Source organism: Calliopsis andreniformis, chromosome 5 (genome assembly GCF_051401765.1).
Source record: "Calliopsis andreniformis isolate RMS-2024a chromosome 5, iyCalAndr_principal, whole genome shotgun sequence".
NCBI classification, from domain to species: domain Eukaryota; kingdom Metazoa; phylum Arthropoda; class Insecta; order Hymenoptera; family Andrenidae; genus Calliopsis; species Calliopsis andreniformis.
Genome location: NC_135066.1, coordinates 9454313 through 9478930, shown reverse-complemented (window position 1 = coordinate 9478930; position 24618 = coordinate 9454313). Strand labels below are relative to the sequence as shown.

Sequence of the window (24618 nt, the reverse complement as noted above, 5' to 3'; positions counted from 1 at the left end):
CAAATAAAACGAGTCTCAACGTTAATTACTTCAATTTCGTTGAACGACTCGAGCCAGGGTACCTTCACAAATTTGTAGACAGCGAGGAAAGAACAGTGCACCGCTGAAAAGTTACTTTTTCATTAATTCCCTCCCTTTCTACTCGATACTGTCGGTGACTGAACTTTGCCTGCAAAGAGAATTTACGTTCAATAGGAGTTGGAAGATATTCAGTCCCTTTTAGCCGTATAATGACGAAAAGAGGGCGATCTCAAAAGTAACTTCTGATGCTGGGTATTTGCAACTAGCACTCAGCTGTTTAATTTGCGCAATTGTACTAATTGTGACTTGTTTTTGACTTTGGTGAGTTAAGGGCGTTTTACAAGGGAGCTTAATTAGGGGAGTAATAGAACGTGAAGTTTTTAATGAATTCGATTCTCTTCTTTCCACAGTATTGAAAAGACTAATGTTGTCGTAGCATGCCTCCAGGGCATTTCATCGAAATTTTAAAATATAATAGAATTATTAGTTTCTCATCGCATAATTATTTGACTGTAACTAAAATTAAAATATTCTTTGACCCAAAGAATTTAGGAACTCTTCGTAAAATTGGAAAACCAACAAACCTGTTTCATAGTCCGAGATTCTTCCTCTGTCTGGCCGTCTTGTCGACATGTTCGACGACCATTCCTAGTGTTCGACCTTTCTGTCATGGGTATCGATTCACTACCGATATTGTTCGGAGATAATCTGCAACATAAAGAATTCAACAAGTCATTTCAGTCGAGAATCATGGCATCTAGACACTCAAACGATTCTCATTCGTTGGTTCTAATGTTACGATTGGAACTTCACTCCTTGCGAAGCATTAAAAAATTAAAAAATCCTTCTATTTAAGAAACTTTTACGCAGTCAGAGTCTGACGCTGTCAGAATTTATTCTACTGAGACGTATCCCATGCCACGACTCGTAAATACGGAAGTTCAGTTAACGATCGTTTCAAACTCGAAAGTTACAACCATGGATTCCACTACACGCAAGTAGCTTTAGCAATGAACAGGAAGTCAATAAAACGACGGAAATAAACGTCATTCTACCAACAGTGCAGTAGTATGAGCATGCTGCTGAAAAAATTTTTTCGTAAAAGTTGCGTGGAAATTCGGTTTTCAGTGAAAGAATTTTGTCGTTAAGATCAACCGGAGACGTCGTTGTCTCCAAGTTTTTAACAAGCGTGATAAACTACGATGGATCTGCGGGATGTGAGTTGCTCGCCCTCCCGATCGATAAGCAGTAGTTGTATATTGAACTTGGGATTAGGAAGTTTCCACCTCGACAGCTAAACTTCTGAAGACATTGACAAGTTTATCGAATTTGCAGTCTCAGGAAGAAAGTGGAACAATAAGGCTGCCTCGTGTATAGATAATTATCTGAGGCTCGAAAAATGGAAAGCTCTTCGAAATGGCTATGACGTTGGTATCGAGATCGGTTATCAGAAGTTCGTTTATTTCATTGAAAGTAATTTTAGTTTATTCATTCCCTATAATTTTCTTGAATACCTTTTGTAACTGATTTAACTGCTCTTTTAAAAATTTGAATTTTTGGTTATATTTTTCTTCCAGAGAAAATTAAACGAGGTTTGAAATGAGCCTTAAGCACTTTCAGAAATATACTGTTTTATTTCTTGTTATTTTGTGCTGGTTTTATATTTGCATTCGAGTTTCTTAAAATTATTCTTTGGCTGGTTCATGCATTATGCATTCGGCGTATAATAAGGCAACGCGGTAAATAATGAAAATTATTAGAGGAGTACTGAGTTTAGAAAGAGCTCTCCCTTGAATTTGCATTTGTATTTTAATTAGCGTGATCGTTGAATGTTGTCCATTTCAGGGTACAAGGGAAAGAAATTTTGCAGGTGATTCTGTTAATTTAGCATATGCATTTGTGGAGCATTTTGCGCCTCCTTCAAATACCTATATTTAAAATTTATTTCTAGCGTTCAAATCTTTTACTAAAGTACGTCATTGTTTCGTTCTCAAATAATACGAGATTGTACAGATTTTATAATTAGAATGAACGAAGTGGAAAGGGATTTTTTAAATATAATATTTTTTATCAATATTTGAAAAGAGAGATTAATGGATCATCAATATACATGTATAAAATATTTGATAAAACTTAGGATATTTTCAAGTATCAACAGTAAATGTTAGTTGGCTATATAATTAAATAAATAGTAAGGTTATTCATCAAATACATATTTTGTATTTGCTTTATACTACATCGATTTTGCTTTCCCATGTGTTTCATATTTATACCATAGCATTTCGCATCTCTAGGATTTGAATATTTATGTCAACTTCGTAGTATTGCCTTTGGCCACAATCTCCTTTTTACAGAGAGTATCAGTATCCTCATAGCAAGCTCGAAGTGGATAACGTTTCAGACCATATTCCTCGATTTTCAGGGCTGTGCACTTTGCCATTTGCATGAAGTCACTTTGAAAACGACGCCAGATCGACAACTGTGACTGATGCGCAGCAGTTTTCGACTACGTTTACTCTTTCGAATCCCTCGAGACGCAACAGCAGCAGTATCTGTGTCGATACAGAGAATGTTCGATAAAAATTGCAAGAAATACGTAGAATGTAAATTCAGTTGTAAATAATGAAAGAGGAACACGAATGGACTTGGCAGCTTTTCATTAAACTGAGACAGAAAACTGTGAACTGGAAAGAGTCTGCTAGAAAAATACGAAACATGTCATCCACGATGTTCAAGTCACACCTGGGATGCTAAATTAATTCGGAAGCTCTGGAGCTTCGGTTACCAAGTTTCTCTCCTTGTTATCGAAGGTCGTTGAGGCGAGATGGCTGTTAAAGTTTGTCTCTAGTGGATTGGGAGCTAAAGTAAATGTCAATTTTGAATCGTGTAAGACGCAGAATATGATCAATGTCGGATTAAATTATGTCACCGACAAAGCATTACACTGGCGAATACATTCCAGGTTTTTATCAGAGTTTTCTGTAACTGTATTAAATTACGAAGCTTAGTAGTTAGCTTCAGTTTACGGGAAAACAAATTTTTGAACTAAAATGATCAATTTTGCTGATCCTTTAATAGGTTTAGTGTCACGTTAGATTTGTTAAAAGGGTTTACACGGGGAATTTGTTTTTCAATAAAACTTTTTTTAATCGATTATGTTACGTTCAGTTGAGCATGCTTTCTCTCTTTCAGAAGAGTCTATAGTATTTCACGTACAAATTGCGTATATAATAAATAAACAATTTCTAAACTGAAAATTTCCACAGTTCAGAAAATTTCAAATTCCATTAGCCTTTTTTCAAGTAACCTGTTTTGATGTTATTTAACAATCTACTAGTGCTGAAATTACAAAAAGTTTCAGTAAAGTAGACTTATACTATGGTGATATAAATTTAAAACTTTAAACAAGTGTTTAAATTTAATTATTTTCTTACAATATTTCCATTTCTAAAACTTTCAAGATCAGATATGTTTTAAATGTTTATAGGTATTTTATCCTCTTTAATCTATATGTACTATGGCAAATATTTATTTCCAATGAAACAGACCGTGAACAACGACACATATTTTATTTAACTAAACAACTTGTGTCTAGAATAGTGCAAGAGCGTAACAATATCCATGCTACACAATGACGATGTCGTAACACTTTAGAAACGGAACTCACTTCACATAACCAATATTCGCCAAACTGGACAGAGGACCGCAAAGGTTTAATTAATTAAACTGAGTTAATCCATTGACGCGCAAATAAGATTGCTGTCCTTATTCAAGCGATGAGACAGTCAAACTGTTAACGATGAAATGGAATCGTTCCTTTAACCGCTAACTGGTTCAGTTATTTCAAAGACTTACAGCTTTTTTAAGGAAAAATGGCGATTTAAGAAATGATAATTTCTGTATCTCAGGAATTTATCAGAACTAAACAAATAAACTTTAATAAAAAAGAGATACATCTTATTTGAATGTTCCATTATATCTGTATGAAAATTTTATAAAAGACCTCAACATTAATTGTTATATCATGTAAATACAGGCAGAATCATTTTTGAATAACTTTTCTGCATGATACTTCGAGGAAAATATATTGCACCATTAAGATTGCCTTCGATGAAAAGTTTCATAAATAAAAATGAGTTTTAATTCATGAATATGTAATTAGGCAATATTTTACAGTTTTAAAATTTGGCGGTTCGTAGGACAGTAAATTCATAAACTTACGCGTGTCTGGACGTCATGTGGTATCGACGTTCCATTACTCGCCAGATTTCCCAACAAATGGCCGTGTAACAAAATGCCATAACTGTTAAGGGCAAAACGAGGACCAGCATAAGCATGTAGACCTCGTGGGCACGCCAGAGAAGGCCAGCTTCTGAATCGCGAACACACCAATAAGCGATCACCCTCAGTCCAACTTCTTTGTGTGTCTGAAAAAGAGGTAACTATCTAAGAAAGTAGATTTCTCGTTAAAATAGTACTGTTTATAAATGTTTAAATTGAGTTAAAAAAGAACTCGTAGAAAGGAATGCTTCAATTAAAATATCTTGGAAACCTAATTAATACAGCAGCATACAGTAGGTACAATTATTAAAAGTAATTAAAATAGAAATTCGATCTAGCTTTTTGCTGTTCGCCTTGCAACTTCTCTCTGCTCCAATTTTCAAATAACTTCAATGTGAAGAAATATTCAGAATATAATAGAAATAATGATATGACTACTGAAACGGAAATAACTATGCATCGATTGGGGTACAATAAGAATCTCCAAGCATTTATGTATGTAGAATATTTGAAATTTAAGCGAAATAAAATTTATTTCTTTAGTAAAGAAGATAATTAATTGTAAAAATTCCTAACATAATATATCTTAACAATATTGAAGAGTAAAAATATATTTGGCCTAATATCTAGGAAATTATTTAGATGTGGAGAAAAACTTTGATTTATTAGGTAATTTGGAACGATGGATTTATCTGTGATAAAACTACTCTATCAGAAATTTTAAGGAACGATTCTACCTGTTCTTCCAAGCTTTGTTTCCAAATTATTAATTGTTGGGAAAACACTTACAATGCATATCAAGTGTATGCTTTCACCAAATATACGCTTTCATATTCAGTTACATTAAAATAGGTACATGTGTGAAGGTTCAGCATCTAAACGAATGGAACACTATCCACCTACTCCAAAATTAATGGAGACAATGTTACAAATTTTTCATGAAATTCCGCACTTACAGAAATTGGTTTTAGGAATGAAACTTCTGCACAAAATAATGTTAACACAGTATTCTAAATTTAAAACTGTCTTTTACACGCAGCAGCGTAACAATTTTACGATTCCCTTTTTTATGACACCGTGTAAGGAACGTTTATTAAAGTGTTTGAAGTACACACACATGCAAAGGTACAATTCCCTATAGTCATATAAGGGCTTTTTTATCGTCACATTCGCACCATTTGCTTTATGAGACACGTAAAAGGAAGGTTTCTGCATGTTTCATTAATTCCTTCGTCCTACTACTCCCTAGGAACGATTTTCCCTTATAGGTAGAAAAGACCTCCCTTCTTTCATATTTCACTGCGACCTATAGGTCTTCTATATTAATAATTAAATGCTATATGACAAAGTACCTAATTCTATAGAGTGGACCCAAACGGGAACACTTAAATATCTTTAATATCCATAACTGATTGATTTAGGTATACTTTCAATTAACTAAAAAATATTTTGCGTTCTAATGTAGTCGTATCCCTAATTCAGCAAATCGTGAGACTAAATAAACGTGCAACGAATATCAGTAGACGATATTCCTTAAGAAAGAATCTTGTTGACACTTCAGTCGCACAATTGTAAGAACTAGAAGACTAGCTTAAACAACTTTCGAACCAATATTTTACCTGCGTGAATATCATTGGAATACCAAGCAGAAACGATGCCACCCATGTTGCGATCACGATTTTCCGAGCCTGGCTGATGGTGCACGTGTACTGCGCCCTCATGGGATGAACTATCGCATAATACCTAAAACACAAGCGGAATTTTCAATTAGTTTTGTAAAGGTTCAAGCTTCTAACCTTCAGCATATATGAACAAGATTGATTCGACAATTTCAACAATAATTGAATTTCTTATTACTTTCCTCCAGCAAACACGCTCCACGTTCTTTCCTATTTGCATCGGTAAATATGCTGGAACGAAGTATGATCGCGAGATTGAGTAATGTTACACGGGAAATGAAATCTTTATCACAGTCCAAATGGAATGAGAAACTACCAGAAGGTAATGACAACAACACTTGATCCTTCGCGCGATTCCAAATCCATGAAGCTATAAAGCAACCGCCGCTGCAAGGAGATGAAGAAAAAACGGAAAATAGATTATGAAAGAGCGATGAAACGAGTTAATGGCACGAAAAATCTGAATAAAATATTCGTTTTACAGTCGCTGTTATTTCTGTTACTCTTCTATTTGCCAGTTTATGTTTTTTCTTCCCTTCTGCACGCCACAGCTTCGCAATTAAGCGAAAGAACTGACGATGATTATCCGCTTTCCTTTCGGTTGGTTGCGGACGCGAATGTAAAGTATCTCGTGATTTCCATACCGTGTGTAATCAGACCGCCCGTTTCGTTTCGTTTAACATCGTCTGAAGACTGCTCTGTCGCTTTGCGCAAGGACCTACTTAGAATCGATCCTATGATGAATGGCCCAACTGTGCTGCCATTATTTTGGGATCACATTTTTCACCGTTTCACAAATTGCTTGGACTCACTTGACGATTTCAAAGTGAAATGTAAGGAATAGATGGAAAGGAAAATTTTATTGGACAGTTCAGTATAACGAATCCACTCGGGATTGCAATTCTGACATGATGAACTTCCAAGTTCATGGAAAAGAGAAAAGAACCACAGGAAATGATTTATTCTGCTGAACGTGATTTATATGTCACGGAAATTTGATTATGAATTTTTTACCTGCATACCAATTCTGGTAGAGTGCTTCGTGAACAAATTCTGGGTATCTTAATTCAGATGTAAATGATCAAAATCGCAGAATTATCAAATTAGATACATATAACAAATTTCTTAAATTTGGATCAATACCAAAATGAGTAGAAGTCAATAAAATTTAATAACTTATTTGATGCGCATTATGGACACAGGTAATGTTAAAAAAGTGTTTACTATTTGGGTAGAATATAGGATTCACTAAATGAAGTAAAAATATGTTCCTATAAGAATAGCCGAAAAAATAGTAGTAACGAAAGTGTAATTTTCTCGTTTTGTTAAGTTTGTAAATTGAATCTTATTCTACTGTGATATTCTCTTTGGTGTACATAAAAGGTGCTTTACACTTTTTTCATTTACTCCCATATTCAACACACAATTTCACGTCAAAGCACCTCATTGTACATACGTCAAAAATAGTTCCCTTTTCACGAATAAATTTACTAACATTTTCTATTCACTGTTGAAATTTTCCAACACCATTCATGAATACTCAGTCCATCAAGTTTTGAACGCAGCCACGTGGAAAACGACATAAACGAGTTGTCGAACTATTCAAAACGCATTCCCGATCAAACGCGACGAAGGGCACACAGCAAATAATTATTACTTTTTTATTCAAAGCTGCAAGATGACTTTTGTTTACTTTATCTTTTCTCACTTCATATTTCCACAAATGAAAATTCTTTCCATGATTACATGTGCCCCTTAAAACAGTGCAACTTTGCTCTGAGAAGTTTTTTCATCCAACAATAAATAAAACAAATATTTAGTGGATCCCATTTAACTAAGACACCCTGTATAATGAAACAGATTCCACAAGTCATCGTACTCTGTTAGTGATCTACCTCTCCCAAATAGAATAGCTGCTCTTTATGGTAATACACACTCTTCTTTTACTTTGCGCCGACATTTATAAAGACTAGATTAGCTTTATCGCCGCTATTTTTAAGCCTGCATAATAACCTGTATTCGTCGACACTGTATCGCGTGTACGGCAGAACTAAGCTTGACGAAGCGGATCTTACTACACCTTTACCTGTCACTATCAGCCCGTGGAATTTTTCAGCCACCGTCCCCACGCGAATTACGAACAATTTGCGAGATTTATCCGTTTCATTCAGTAGCGCACAGTCAGCGCTAAGGGAGACACGATAAACAATAAGAAAGCTTAGCTCAGGGGGCGATAGATTCAACGACCTGGAAGAGTGTGTTGATGATAAGGTGGTTCAATTTTCTCTGGAATCAAATAAATTTTAAGCATGGCTGCGCCGCGGGAAAAAAGGCTGTTGGATCGCGCGTCCGTGACCTCTTCAAGGCCTATTTTATCGGTTCTCTATTACGGTTAAACGTGAGTGGCAAGCGAGAGCAGCGATCTCTCGAAGATCTATCGTAGATCTTGCGATAATAATATACTTTGCTTCTTTCGTTAGAAATTATTTGATTAGACTGTGTATATAAAAGTTACTTGTATTACATTTATATAAAAATCGATTTTTACTACCACTATAAGCAAGTGTTAGATTCATCCAATAACCAGGCACATAAATATCTATATAGGTAGTGTACCATAAACGCGAAATCTACTTTCTTAATTATTGATCTTCAAACTTCGATTAGCCGATAGAATTTCATTTGCTCGACTTATCTGAGATCCGATTAAATCGATTAATCGAAATCCTATTTATTCAAAGACAGGTAACTTCATCAAGGGAGATTTAATAAGACAGAACTAATTATTCTATGAAGAAGGAGAAGAATTACAGAACGCGTAAAAGCAATCACAACTCACTCGCCATCTGATCTGAAATGGGGATGACAATTCGCAGCCTTCCTTATGCTAACAGCCTCTAAAAGGGCGAACGAATTTGCTGGAATTGCGCCAAGAAACGTAAACGTTGGAATCATTTCGACGTGCAGCTTTCTTGGGGCAAGTTCTGCATTCAGAAAAATTGAAGAGGCGCTCTTGGAACGCTGAAAAGAGTTTTTGAACGATTTGCATTTCGATTACATTGCAAATTAATGTTATCGGAAGTAATTTGCATGGAATGTTGTTTTTATCGATTTCAGTTGATGGAATTATTTCTCCAAATAGGATTCGAAAATTAATATACCAGTAGGTGTGAAAAGACAAATTGCAGAGAGCACAACCTCAAATGGCTTCCATGAAAACATCACAAGTGAGAAAAGAACTAACGTCAAAGAAATCAATAAGCTCTCAAAGTGAATTACGAGTTCTTTTTCATCACGGTTTTTAATAATTTCCTTGTCTCTTTTTTCTTAACCTTTGACAAACCTACGGCACCTATTTTCTCTTAAAAGCGTCTACCATTTATGAAAGACAAGTGGTATGAAAAATGCATTTACTGTGCTTTAAAAATAAATAATTGCGAATTAATTCATCTCATTGGAAATAATAAATCCTACTCGAAGTTGTAAATCCTCGACGTTTGTTTACAGGAATATTCCATATTGTCATCCCTTTGAATATTTTTAAATATTTTACTGCATGCAAAAGCTGGCTCATTTATCAGATTGTGTTACATCATTCGCAATCTTTTAGTATTATTGGAAAGCCTTCCATCAGCGTCAATGACGAGCATTATTTTCATTGAGACCTTTTCGAAGAGCAGTGCGTAATAGAGTAGCACACAGAGCTCCTTTCAGTATAGAAGCAGCTGTAATTTTTAAATGACTCTGAATGAATTAAATTGACTTAACCTCGTATTTTATTCGAAAGTCCTTCATCATCTCAGATTCGCTTTCCCGATATCTTAATACATTTTTATTTCTTTTATCGTTCTTATTTAATTAATTACTTCCTCTAACGCGATCAAGTCAACATGCGAACGAAAAAACCCCTCATACTTATTAGTCTTATCATGTTCGCGAAGTTATGCTCCGACAGATCCATTAATTTTACATGAAAAGAAGAACGACCGAGAATATTAGGCGATGGGCTTTCAGCTATTCTCAGGCGATAAAATTGCTCTCGGATCTAGAAACTAATGGATGGTGTTTCTTGATAAAGCGAACGCTTTGGAAGCCAGCTTCTGCGAGAACTTTTCAAATGGGCGGTGGCTATAAATAAGCTGGATTTCAAGGAACTCCTTGGAGTGCATCAATTAAGTAAAATTATGCGCCTCGAATGTATACAGGATGCGTTAAACGGCCTTCCACAGTTGCCCATAATAGTTAAACCATCATGCAATTTGGGAATTATGCAAAATACGGCAGCTGAAGGATACTATCATCTTCATTTTCGTCAGCATTATCTGAGATGAAAAATGTTTCACTTGGAAGGTGACATATTTCGAAGGAGACATATTTTGCTGCTACTGGATTATGTAGGTAGTATTAATCATAATGTATTAATTGACATAGTCTGCATTTTTTATACAAACGTATGAACTCATTAATGTGAAAAAATTATTTTACGTTTAATGTTGATATTTTTGTTACAATATTATTAAGTATACTATTATAATGCACCAAGAAGAATTATAGATGCTAATGTAATTCGTTTTTTCGATATGATTGGAATTAATTGAAAAGAAATCGAAGAAAGATTTTTTTAAACCTAATCCATGTGAGTGATACAAGATAATGGCATTTGGAGCGTCGATGCAATCAGATTAAAAAACTACTATGAAAGAAGTAATAAGGACAGGTTTACCTTTCAATCGACATTGCGGTCAATGTAACAACCGAGCAAATGGCCGAGACGCTCTGCATATAATGTACCGCTTTGCACAGGAACAAACCCATCATCCACGTGTAAGAGAACAGCTTAGCGACCTGCAAAAAAGACAATTCATGTCTTATTACCACAGTTTTATTTCACTCACGGAAAAACTTTCTGTTTTTTGGACTCATTGAATTTAGACACTGAAACGTATCAGTGTACAGTAGATATATTTACTCAGAATTTTAGAAAGCTTCTTTATAAAATTTATAAATTTTTAACTGTTGAGTAAAAGTAGGTAAGGTTTTTAATACCAAAACATAGATTTTTAAAATAAAAGGATACGTATAAGCGAACATACAGTCAATTTTTGAAGCTCTATACAGGGTTATCCTTGCGCTCAGAAACTCAAAGACAGTGCTGTCGCGAAAACATCGCAGTAGGGACACTCTGTATAGAATCTATCGATTTTTAATTACGAAGCGCATAAGAGCACTGTGAGCCTCTTGGATGACAATAGAGTCCCACTGCGATGTTTTCACAGCAGCATTGTCTTTGAGTCTCTTAGTCAGAGGATCATCCAATATTTCTTTGTACTTGTTCACAAAACTGAAAATTAATTCATGAAAAATTGATGAATATAAAAAATGAGTATTCACATTCATGGGAAAATAAAGCAGCAGTGACATTTGTTGAAATAGTTCTTGATTCATATCAGGTTTCTTTCAATTGAAACATAGGGCTTTAATTGCTCTCAATTTACAACACTACTCCACATTTGCAAGCTTAATCCTAATAAAACACAATAACCTCTTGTTTGGAAATATACTCTGCCTGATTTCGCAAGTATCGTGTGAATAATCTTAATATCAAGTTCAATTACACAAAATGTTTGAAAAAGCAGGATCTATGTACATATAATCTGAGCATCTTCAAGGATTTAGGCATCACTGAGTGGAAGTGACAAAGTTCACGAACACGAAGTTGTAATATTGAGACACGTGGGTTTGCACCATTTGAGAGATTAAGTTACTACCATTCGAATTAATGCTGTAACACGAACTGTTGCATGCGCTGCCGCGTCGTGCTGCTTGATTTTGAGCTGAACTACGCGTGTCCATCGTATCATTTGTTTGCATTGTTAATACGATTCTCCTTATAGTATATTACACTAAGATACCGATTAATTGGCATATACCTTATCATTTATCGTATTAACCCTTAGCTGTAATATATATTACTATGTTAATTACATGTGTATGTATAATTCTTGAATTACTAAATAATTGTATAATTGAATTAGATTGGAATAAATAGCACTGTAATTTTTGTTGAACAAAATACGTATGTACGTTTCGAAGCATGGCCACACTTTAAACGTTCCAAATATTCAACTTTCCATTCTTCTGAAGTGTGCTCCATATTTTTGTCAACACTATTTTCCCATTCTGCATTTTCCCACAATTATTTTCACACGAAAAGAGGAGAACTGAACAGCAAGTATGGTAAAGCTATTCATTTCGTTCGGCTTTAGTCACTCGAAAGAAGCCTCGAGATAATGCCGAAGAGAACAAAAATGGCAAGGGACAATGCAGCGCGTATTCAAATGCAAGAAAAGAGATTGCGATAACGAAAGTACGGGAAAGCGTTCACCAAGGCTTTTCACGCGTTTCATCAACCCCATTTGAAGAAAAAGAAGGATGCAATGGAGCCATGCCTTTTTAGAGCTGTTAATGAGCAGAGAACGCAGCTAACCAGGAGGAATCTCTGCGCTACAAATTGCCATGTGTGTCTGTAGAGTGACCACTAGGAAACTGCATTGCATCGTGCCGAGAACAAAGGCAAACGTTTAAATGAAAGTATTCGAATAATTGCACGTCCATTGAAAATTTCCCTATTCTCTCGAGAAGACGCAATTACACGGAAACAATTATTAAATGTTACTGTATTATAAATGGTATTACATGTTTCGTGACAATTGAATGGTACCACTTCCCTTCAATAATTTACGATGATGTTCTTGCGCTCTCTGTCAATAACGCGAAGCTAATTCAATTATTGAAATAACAAGAAAATGTCTACTTTCACTGGCTTACTCTCAGAAGTTTCTCAGTTCACTTTTCAACAGAAATATGTGCAATCCAGATGGTAACGATGAACGCAATTTAAATGAGTTTTTAATTGTAGTGAAATTACGAATAAATTCTGTTTCGAATAATGTTCGAATAAAAATTATGATCTAAAAATGCAAAAAAAAATACAAAAGAAAGAGCAATGATACACTGATGAAACAGTGCATAGAACATGGATGTAAAAAATAAAACCGCAACAGAGTAGCAAAGCAAAAGTGCATCGCTGCAATGTGCAATAATAAATCGATGCAAAAATTTAATAACCTAAGGGCAGTGCAACTGCAATCATGCAATACCATGTACCATAGTAATGCAAGCACATGAAAGAAACCAACAACGCGATAAATTGCTACTTCAGCGGTGCAATTTGTGTAATAACACAACAGTCCAGTAAAGTATCTTTTTTCTAGTACAAAATGCAGTAATTGTGAACATATGTTGGGCAAAAAATTGCGAGTACTTCATTGAAGTTGAGCAGTACGACAAGTACCAAGCGCCAGGGGCAAAGAACGTTCCCTACAAAAAAGGGCAGCCTTTCTATTCATCCAACCGGAGGATAAACATTCAGACCAAACAAAAAGGACAGGCGAAGATGTATAAGAAAGAAGACTTTTGTTTTTCTTTCCATGTATGTGCCACGAAGGATCAAGCAGGAAAGCTAACGATTAAGCTCGTGGTTCTCGTTCTAATTCAGGTCAGCGAAAGTCCATAGAGAGCTATAAGCGCCTCGAAGATAAGAAAGCAGAAGAACAAGCCAATCTCAATTCCCTCAGTTAAGGTCGTTTGTAATGAACATAGCATGATGTGGTACCCAGCTGCGAATGAGGTTAACAAATTTCCAGGTTTCTTACGACTGAAGAAAATTGAAGTCTGCCCTGATACTAAAGGGAGTCTACAAAATAAGAAATGTGATAAACATTGCTGGAGGTTGAAAGCCTGAGCATGAATATTTGTTGATAAGAAGTTATCGAGAGAGTTTTTGTACCATTCTGAGAACCTTTCATGAGAACCATCCTGTGAACCTCACGAAGTGAGATGCCTCAGGTTACTGGCGAAAAGAGAACCGAGAATGGAGGAACGGGGTTTCAATGAAAACATTCAACTTAAGTAAAAAACCAAGGCTACTTGCGGTGGATAATGCGAATTTGATGAAATGAAAAATGGGGGTGCTACAATAAATTGCGATAAGAGATTTTTAAGGATTCTTTAGCATGAGAGGTGAGGTAATGAAACTGAATTTATTATAGCGATAATAAAAAAGGAACGTAAGATGGTGCCAATTTTAAAGATGCAAGTAATGAATAGACTATTTATGAATATTTATACAAATTGTTTCTACAAATCAGAAATAAATTTATATTTCTATAAGTCCATAAAGGAATAGGACCTAAATCGAGATTTTTTCTAACTCCCAAAAATAATATTATAACACATGCTTTGAATATTTTAGTAGAATTTTTACAACTTATGTGTATTCTGAATTTTTTGCAGATATAAATATTCTACATAGCAATAAGAATAATTCTAATAATTCCTGCTAGAAAATAGTAGAACCACGTTACACATTTGAAAAGTTTTTTTCCATAATGATCAATGATAAGTGCAACCAGTAGTACAAGTCAACGATAAATTCGCCGCCTTGATAAATATACTTTACACAACCTGAAAAATACAAGAACTGCTTTCTTTAAGTCGTAGAACATCTTTCAACCAAATGATTAATTAACTTCTAAGGGCTTTTATATCATACGTTTCAAAAGACAAAGTGTATAATATAATAAATACGCTTGTTCCAGTTATATCGATCACTTTTGTGTTTCACTTTACTCTAAATAGTAAACAATATTTACTTTACGATAATTATTATCATACCTAAATAAATTCATTATTTACGCTGTATATCCCTCATGCTTTATCATTCGACACACCGAACAAAGCCCAGAATCATCGCTCCTTCGCAAGCTGGTTCGTCTTGTCAACGCATTTGCATTTCACTCAGCGTACGCGAGCGCTTAATCATATTCTCACGGCCTCGAACATTTTAATCAGACGCAAAGCTACGAATGTATTCAAGTCAAGCGCTGGTACTTAAGTGCTACGTAGATGGTGCTAAGCGCGCGCAAATAATTTCGTCGTCGGATACATAAATGTATTTCGCGTCGTGTACGCGTTCCTGTGCAACCGGAAACAGAATGAGATTTCGTTGAACTGCATAGGAGACACAAGGCAAATTGGAAAATCAGGTCCCTTGCTATTCTTACCACGACTCCAGGCATAATCCGTGGAGATCGCTCGAGGAAATTCGCTCGAGTGGCTATGTAAAATTAAAGAACAAAGAAACCAACTATGCTTTCGCCGCTGAATTGATAACATCGAGGGCGTTTCGCGCCGTGCAGGAACACTAACTGAAATTAACGCGATTAGCGTCAAGTTCGGTCGATTAAAGGAATTGAATACAGTCGAGCCGCGGATGTAATGCGATTAACCGACGGCAAGAAAATTGCAGCCTGATGACCGCCAAGCTAGAGACTGGTTCGAGCTCCTATAGGAAAAAGGAACTTTAATGGGTCTGCCTTAATAAGGCCTTTGTGTTTTACGGAAACTTGGTCGGGAATAATCAAAGCGACGATAAGAGCTTTCTAGTTCAAAGTCTCTTGCGAGAACTATTCACTTCAGGCTAAAGAATGATTCTGATATTACAATGACGCGGCAAATAGGAAACGTGAAAGAACAATATTGATAAATGCTGGAAAGTTTTAAGAAACAAAAAGGTTATTTTACCTTTTCTTATAATATTTTGAAGCAATATTAAATGTTAATCATATGAATTTTTATTCCAATACATTTTTTTACATGAATTCTGTTTTGAATAATATGATTCAGTAAAAATTGTTTCTAACCTGAATTATTTATTCACGAATGTTGAATAATTTCTAATTACTTTTTATTTTACTTACTGTATCGTAAATTTATCTCTGAACGATCATAAACTTGAAAATGTTGCAGTATCCTACAGAGATAAAAAATACAAGAAATCAAACTAAATTTGAGAAACGATTTGGTTGTGAATTTAATGCAGCAGAATAATGCTTTGAATTTTTTCTCTTCATAGGAAACCATTCCTTTGTAATGGCTGAATTCTGTGAGCGTGTCAGCTTCACGTGTAACTTGATCTAGCAGACTAATTTCACGATGTAACTTCGTGTTCGACGATGACAGCAAAAAGAGCACTAATCACTCCAAAAATAGCTGCGTATGTCTTGAACGTTCTATTTCACACATAATCTATTCAATGTTGTTGATAGCTGAACAATTATTGAAAGGTACTAATTAAAACGGCACACGGCATGGAATTTGAAAAAAAAGAAGAAAAAAAACACCGACTAGCTATTTCAGCTGTTAGTTAATGAGGCTCGATTTACCTCCTTAATTACTAACGTTAATAGTCGACTTACAATTATCTCGTATGAAAAGACTCGGTAACCTTTGAGTATTCTGAACATTGTGGAAATTGCTGAAATTTCTCTGTAATATTCCATTATATAATATGGAAGGTCAGTTGCACACAGTGACTCATAAATTTGTTCACAATTCACAATGTAAATAGAACTATCTTGTAAATAGACGTTTGTATAATGTATGCAAAAAATAAAACATTGCAATTGGTTTTTCCTCGAAATTTTAAATAATGCATCCTGCGAACTTAATATATTATTTTACACGTTATGCATTAATTATGTACAAAATTTAAAGCACGTTGATGGCCTGACTCCTGTCTACTTGCTCTATGCTGGTTGCAATTGGAAATTAAATAGTTCTACAGCCTTTCATTTCATATTAATTTTAAAGGCATCCAGATATGTATGCACTCTTAGCAATAACTTCCACGTTGAGTTCTTAGATAACTCGGCCATTGCTGAATAATATTTCCACTGAATTCTGTATTTAATGGAGAATGACCACAATTTCATTGATCACGTTTTAATCCAGTTAAGTGAATTTAATACATCATAAAAACTCTTAACCCACTCTTAATTTAATTCGACTAAAATTACAAAGTGAATTACAGAGTTACTCAAAATTCGCTTTCACAGTTAGTCCTGAAGTCCTAAATTGTGCGAAAATAAATCTGTCAGGTACAATCCTGTAGTTTGCAGAACTTGGGAAATTTCATACCAATAATGGTAATTATTTCTGAGTTTGTTTCATTTCAACTGTATCGAATGCACTTCATAGCTTAGTGCTTCAGCCTCCTTAAATTCTCTAGACTTGCATTCGCTTATTATCCCTGACACCTGCAGAGATTTGTTACGCACGTTACTCGAGGAAATATTGTGAAATATCAGGCCTTCGTAAGAGGATCGATTTTCTGGATAATTTTTCACTGTTCTGATCGATGTGTGACCATCGTGAGGCGCGCTATCTTGTTTGATATAAATGACAGCAACAGAGAACACTATTTATATTTCACATCAATACTGGCATCTCATCTGCCGTCTCATCTTCTACTATTCACAATTTATTAACTGAAACAGTATCCCGATCCATATTCTGACAGTTTATGTTCAGCATCTTTCAGTGAAAAACACTATGGTCGAATAGATATGTCTACAATAGCAAATGTATGTAAATAAAGTGTTCTATAGTTGAACAAGTTTGAGAGGACAAATGTTTCGTAATGTTTTTCAATTGTCAGATCAAGTGCGATGAAAATTCTACTCACATGTTTGGAATAAGTGCTTTTATCGAAATTACAGTTGTAGCACTCTCACCAACCGAGCCACCAGTCTCGATCTCTTACCAAGACGCTATCAATCATGCAGGAGCAACAATGAAAAAAGAATGGGGTAAAATCTGGATACCACAGAAAGAACCAATGTACACAATACTCGGGACTTCCATCAATCACTACACGGCCACAACATGAATAGGAAAGGGTTCATAATATCTCGAGTAAGAACTAAACACCAAAATCATACATGACTGCATCTTCAATAAAACAGAATCACCCATTGTACTTTCTGCGATAACAAACAATTGACGATCAACCATATATGATACTCACGTTCAAGTACAACATGAAGACTACTACTTTACACAACAAAATTTAATCTAGCATGATAGATAAGAAACACAACTAACTTCGTTTATTTGATTGCAATATTATTTTATCGTTTATTACATCCCGAAGGAAAAAAATCTAAGCTTCTATACTGTATTCTATTTTTATATCAAATGCGATGGATTTATGTGAGGGATGTTTTGGAGATAGATATTTACTGTTTCATTTTTGCTAAAAATTTACTTTCTAGAAATTTCAGTAAGCCTTTGATACGTTATTTTCTTGTATGTGAATTAATAAAAAAAAGCAACAATGAAGAAATTGACACATGACAATATAAAATTTATAAAACAAAATATTGCAAGATTTCCTGGAAATTTTTAATTTTCTTTGACAAGTCAGTTCATGTAATAATTTTCCCGTATTCCTATTCCTATTTTCTAGAGATCATAAAAAAGCTCACAGAAAAATAGCTGGAAAATAGTACGTATTTTAAATGTCAAGCTAGAATGGTGAATATGAACTTGGACGACAAAATATCCCAAAAGAGAAGTACAGCACAGAATATAATAAATGTAGGATTTGTTTTTAGCTTTGTCAATTTGCATATCATGCCAACCATTTTAATCCCTTAGAGGATCAATCAGAATATTTAATTTCTCCATTTGTCTAGTACTAAATTCGATGTAATTTTCTTCGTTCAGAATCCACAGAGAATTGGGTAAATTTACGTCATGGTGTCATTAAATAAATGTACTATGTTTCCTAAAGACAAGTTCTAATTCATGAGGTACAGGAATTGCTCGATGGAAACGCACCTGTTTTAAGAGCATTTACAGGCTTTTCATGGAAGCGCAGGGATTATGATGTTTTGGCATAATGATTCATTCCCTGAGATCGCGGGAAATAGAGTTATCGCAATGCACATTCACGAATTTGTATTCACGTAAATGACGTTTCTCTCAGAGTATTAGCTTTAACAACATTTCTTAAATTGTAAATTTTTTATTGCTTTCTACGATAAGGTAGCGATTAAGTGTCTTCATAAATTTATGATTTCTTTCGAAATTATTCATCTTAGTTTGTGTCTTGTTTCTGAAATTAGTTTTTCTGTTTTAAACTTACTGAATCTCTGTTATAATTGTGATGGCGTTTCTATATAGCGGGCTGTAATTAAATAGGAAGAAACAGAGTGTGACATCTGCTCGCTGTGAAATAGAGATCACAGAATAGTAACCATATTGACATGTAGCTTTTGGCATATCAATTTTGGAAGAAGTGTCATTCGAACGAAGAGAAAGATTTATATTCGGGATTTGTATGAAATTTTTGACAGAAAAATGGAGAATCTAGTTCAGATAAGTATTCTAAGAATAAATTGGTAACTTGTCGTCGTATTGTCACTCAAAAACCTTTCTTATTTATCAATACAATAACATATGAAACAATATGTCAATATCTATAATTTCTTGAAAAACACATTGGTATAACGCGAATCCTTTGAACTGTCTCGATGACGTAAGCAAAAAGGAAAGCAAATTCTGAGCTATTTATGGAAACGTTAGAATATTGCGAAGGAACGAGACTCGAAAGATTTCCATGCAGACACGGAAACGAGCAACAACTAGAACTTCAAGTTGCAGTTTAATCTCCGGAAACGAGCACTTGACTCTCCTGGTATAGAACAACGTTGTAAAGGAAATTTGAGAATTTCACGCGCAGCAAACCACGAAGATTCGCACAGTACATATTTTGATCTGTACGATAAAGAGAGATTGGCGTAGATTTCTCATAAGATGTTCACTATTTCTTAAAATTGTAGTGCACGAAAATATAACATTTCATAATTTATTTATTCATTTACATTATATTTCCCTACCAAAATTTATGTATCTATGAAATATAGATACATGTAGAACAATTTGGACTGAAAGATATTTTAAATAACTTTATTTTATGTTAAAATTCAATTATTCCAATATTATTAGAATACTAAATATCGTTCGTTTGGATTCCCTTTCTTATATTACTATTAGATAGATTATTAATCTATACATTTTATTTTTCACCAGATATCTGCAAATCAAAAATTTGGTTAATATATGTCATTTAGCGACTATGGATTATGGATATGATTGGCTAAAACATATTCTACGTTATTATAATAAGACGTTGTTAGACATACATACAGTTTGTATGCTAAAGATAATCTTATCATACACCACTGTCTGATTCTATCAAGACCCATTCGTATCATGTGGATGTCGGTTACAGTTGCTGTGCATATATATTCATATCATTCTCGCAGAGAAGGAATTTACTGTGCTTAATCGAATCCGTAATAGCTATCATTCATATGTGTATTAGGTCAATAAGAGTACGAACCTAAATAGGATTTCTGTAAAACAGATTTGACTGAATAAATCTATTTCATAATGATGATGCATGTGTATACATGTATTTCTTTACATTTGTACGTATGAGCTTCAACATAAATAAATATTTGAAAGCAGACAGTCGAAAGAGTAAATATCATTACATTTTTATATAAAATTGTTATTTTGCAATTCCAAGATTACGTTCATTGGCGATATTATATTTTTGTTTTATAAGTATTCCAAAACCATCTGTTAACTAAAATAAAAAGTTATTCTAAGCTGGTATAATTGCTTCTATTTAATGTGAATTAGAAAAAATATAATAATTTAGATAACTTATTATTCCTAGAACTATTCTGAATTTTCTATTATTTCCAACAATGTTTGTCCAAATCTGCCACTAAGTACCAAAGGAAGCTATGATCTGGGAGAAAAGTTTTTGATTCCATCCGTACTCGCACATTTTAGACAAGGTAGAATCATATGAGAAAGCATTACTATCAGAAGTTGTTCTGAAAAGGGATGCTACTTTTAGCTACTTTTTTCAATTGCATGTTTTCTCTACCACCTCGGTAACACGATTGAACTACTTTTGAAAAAGTTACGCGAAAAAGTTTGGATATCCAATTTAATCGAGGATCTCCTCTTTGAGGGTTTGTACATTCGCTTTCGTTCCCACTTGATCTTAATTAAAATTTTCTTCCTCTGTTTCGGGTTACGTTTTGAGAAAAAATATTTTCATTTTTGTTTCTCTTTTTGAAAATAAAATTTGAGTATATTAATAGCCAGTAATTCAAATTAATTGATTCAAAGCATAACAATGTTTTCGTTTTATCGTTAATCTGAATATCTGATATTCCTGAACTAATAGCGCGTTGGTCAGCATTATATGGGACCTCTAATTGCTTCGTTATGTATTCCCCTTAATCGATTCTCTCAAGGGAAAAGGCATCAGAATGTGAGAACAATTGATGTTATTGGGTTTCGAAAGTTATTTCTCTCTCAATTTTTATTTTTCTCATCGATGTACTATTAATTTTTTACCACATGTCAATTGTTTTATTTTTACACTCTTACTGATGCAGTATTCGCTACACGGTAGAACATCCGTGAAAGTGTAGAAGTAAAAAAATTGATAAGATATTAATAATCGACAATTGACAGATATGGTCAGCAGAGCTATATTTATTAAATCGTACATTATTATGCATAGTAGATACATACATACTATCTACAAACAATGAGTATTCTTCCCTTGCTTATAATTTTTGGCAAGACATTGCAGATACTTTTTAAAAAAAAACTAAATTCCACGTACATGAAAAATGAAATGAGGTTTACGTGCTGTCGTAGGTTCTATGTTGTTCACGAGACAGCTTGGAATTTTTCTACTAAATAAAGGGATCGGAAACCAATCAAATATAGAACCAAGGACAAGTCGAAATCCCCCTAAAACCTCTTTGGCTTTGACGGGATAATCGGACTTACACGAACTCTGCCATGCCCCCAAATTTATTCGCGAAGAATTTCTAGCAAAAATCCTTCAACGACTTTCTATTTATATTCGTCGTAGGAAGTACAATATTGTGGAGTGGAATTAGAATTTGTAATCGCTAAGAAGCATTATTGTAGAATTTGTAGAGAGAAGAAAATTCGATTTAGAGTGATTTAGATAAAGTAGCAATTTGCTAGTGAACAGTAAACATTTTTCTTAAAAATACAACGTGTACAGCAATTTCACACAATTTGCAACTTTTTACTTCTTTTCCTTCAACCTAATGAAAAATCATTTCTCTCGAAAAGCTCGACAACGTTCTAAAAATTGACATGGTAAAATCCTGTTTGGGTGTCCTATTTTAATAGAGAAACGCAAGAGTAAAGGAGACATAATTGAATGATAAAACGACAAACCCTTGATGGCAAAAGCTCTTAACACTCTAAGAGTGAAAGAACAATAATACGATGCTAGGAAAATTAACTGTCAAGGCTTCCCCTTTACGGAGTGTCAGGCATACTTGTAGCTTGTCTAGTTTATTTAGCTCATTGACGCTGAGTGCTGCAAATTTAATGTTCAGTCTAAAAGGGTTAGAGTAACAAGTACTCTCATCAAGGGAAAAGTGAAACGAAGAAACTGACAGTGAGTCGGATTTCGAAACGAACGAGATAAATGGCTCGTCGTAGATATTGCTCGTACGAGAACAATGGAATGCGATAGGCTGAGGGCCACTTTGAATAATGGAACGTCAGGCAACGATGTGGAATTTTTCGCCGCAGGCAAGATCAAACCTCTAAAACCGAGAATTTCGTCGTTACAGAAACGTCAACTTCTATAACACACTTTACTAATATTAACTTTGTCGGATATGAAATTCCTTCGGGTATATCGAGCTCTGAATCTTTCTCAATATCGACCCTTACTTCCGCCAAATTCCTGCAGCCCTTACTTCCGTTTTGTGTTTCCTTTTCTTTCAGGGATCTGTGGTCTACTCGATCATTTCGAAAAAGTATTACTTGGCACATGTACGAAAAGATTACTTCTCAGCATTCAGCTTTAAAAAAGTTGCCACAGAATTTACATGAATAATGTATTCGAGAAAGAAGTTATGAGGCGGATAATATGAAGATAACTTAGTTGCAAAGCAAGAATCAGAAATTTTGCATTAATAGACATTTTATATAACATTGTTCTATTGTAGAAACTTAAGAACACTTATGAAAAATGATAGAAAATTAAATTAGCTATCAACACTCACAAAAGATTACAAATTGAAGATCTTACAAGTGAAGAGAAAACTTCAATTTACTAGAACGTATTTAAGTGTAATTATAATTATGCAACACATATTGCAAACAATATGAGTAGTAATGATATTGTGAATATTTTTTAGAAAATATATATTAACTAGATAATTAAAGGAACAGTAATACACTTACATTCAGAGAACTGATGAAGAAAAGGTGAGGGAAGGCTTGTATCGTATTATATTCGATAGCAGTCTATAGCATGTTGTAGTCCATCATTTTTCAAGCTTTTGTGCCGTTGCTCGACATGCAAATCTTCTACGACAAGATTAGGTCAAAAAGCTTTATTACGACAAACCCACCATTTACTGCATACCAACGATTATCATTTTAAACGCGCAATTGCACTTTATATTCAGTAAAAAGCCTGTCATTTCTTCCACTTTCCGCCAGAGATAATACTATCGTGAGGACGGAATTAAGGTAACGTTTCCAGCATAACTTCTTCAACAACCGTTTGTCGTTCCCGCTCGCTTAGCTTCACGATTTCTTTTAAAAAATGTGTCATAAAGCGAAATCTCCACGCTGCATGCATTTGGCTCCACTCTGATTCCAACATTTCCCTTATAAAAAGGTCGTTACCATCTTTAATAAAAATTCCACGTAAACGCAGCTGCCGCTTCCTTGCATTCTCATCTCCTGAAGCCACGCTCGAAGGACCGCCACGTAAATTGTTTTCCTTTCGTTGCGAAGATGTTTCCCCACGTCACGTCGTCATTATCAAAGACGATCTAATAGAAAGTCGCGAGATTATAGCTACGAAGGGACCCGAGAATAACGAACGACGGCCACCAGAGAACAAACAGGCACTGTCCTAACAAAATACTCTGCAGGCATTGATCTATGTACTTTCGCGAATCGATCACCTGCAGGTAATCGAGTGTACGCAAGGAGCGCATCGGAAGTGGTCCCATAAACTCGCGACAGCAGGGAGAATCCTGCTGGTTTCAAAAAGGGATCCAATTTTATATTACAGTAGAGCCTTGATTAATGGAAACGACAACCACCTGATTGACTGATTACGGGAGCATGAAGTGCAGAAAATTCGCGTTGGTATTTGGGAATCTGAACACTCTACGTGATCTGAAAAATCTGCCATAGGGTCAATCTAGAGTGTATCTTCCTTTAAATAAACGGAAGTGCAATCTTCAAGCAGCAGCTGATTGCTGTCGTGGCGAATTTACGGAAAATAGAGTAAAACGAGCTGCCCTGGTGCAGTTCCAACACTTACACAGTGTTCTAGCAGTCACCCTTCGCTAGGGACAGCCACGTCGGACTGTCCTCACGAGAGCCACGAATCAGCGTCCTCTATTTTCCTTCCGACGGAATACGAATGGACAGACAGCTCATCAAAGCATCTGCAGGTTTTTCCACAGCAATTCCCATGGGTCTGACTTCCAAAGATCTCGATCAATACCACAAGTTCGAAGTCTGGGAAATCCGAATAGTGCGAATGAAGGAGAAAAAAAGTCAAATGCGTAGTGCACCCCTGGCGTTACACATGCGCCCACACGCTCAGACACTCACACGC

General features: G+C 34.9%; 1 protein-coding gene across 7 annotated transcripts in view; it reads right to left on the bottom strand.

Moving 5' to 3' along the window:
* The window catches only part of LOC143179254 (QRFP-like peptide receptor), a 63417-nt gene that overhangs the window by 9626 nt on the left and 29173 nt on the right, over positions 1–24618 (bottom strand). For all 7 annotated transcript variants that reach the window (XR_013001929.1, XR_013001930.1, XR_013001931.1 and 4 more), the window contains exons 4-7: positions 10705–10826; positions 5922–6045; positions 4243–4448; positions 606–729 (exon numbers count right to left, since the gene is read on the bottom strand). Coding sequence is in view for 2 of the 7 variants with exons in the window: in XM_076378383.1 (XP_076234498.1) it covers positions 606–729; positions 4243–4448; positions 5922–6045; positions 10705–10826 (576 nt within the window). In the remaining 5 variants the exon portion in view is untranslated. The remainder of the gene's footprint in view (positions 1–605; positions 730–4242; positions 4449–5921; positions 6046–10704; positions 10827–24618) is intronic.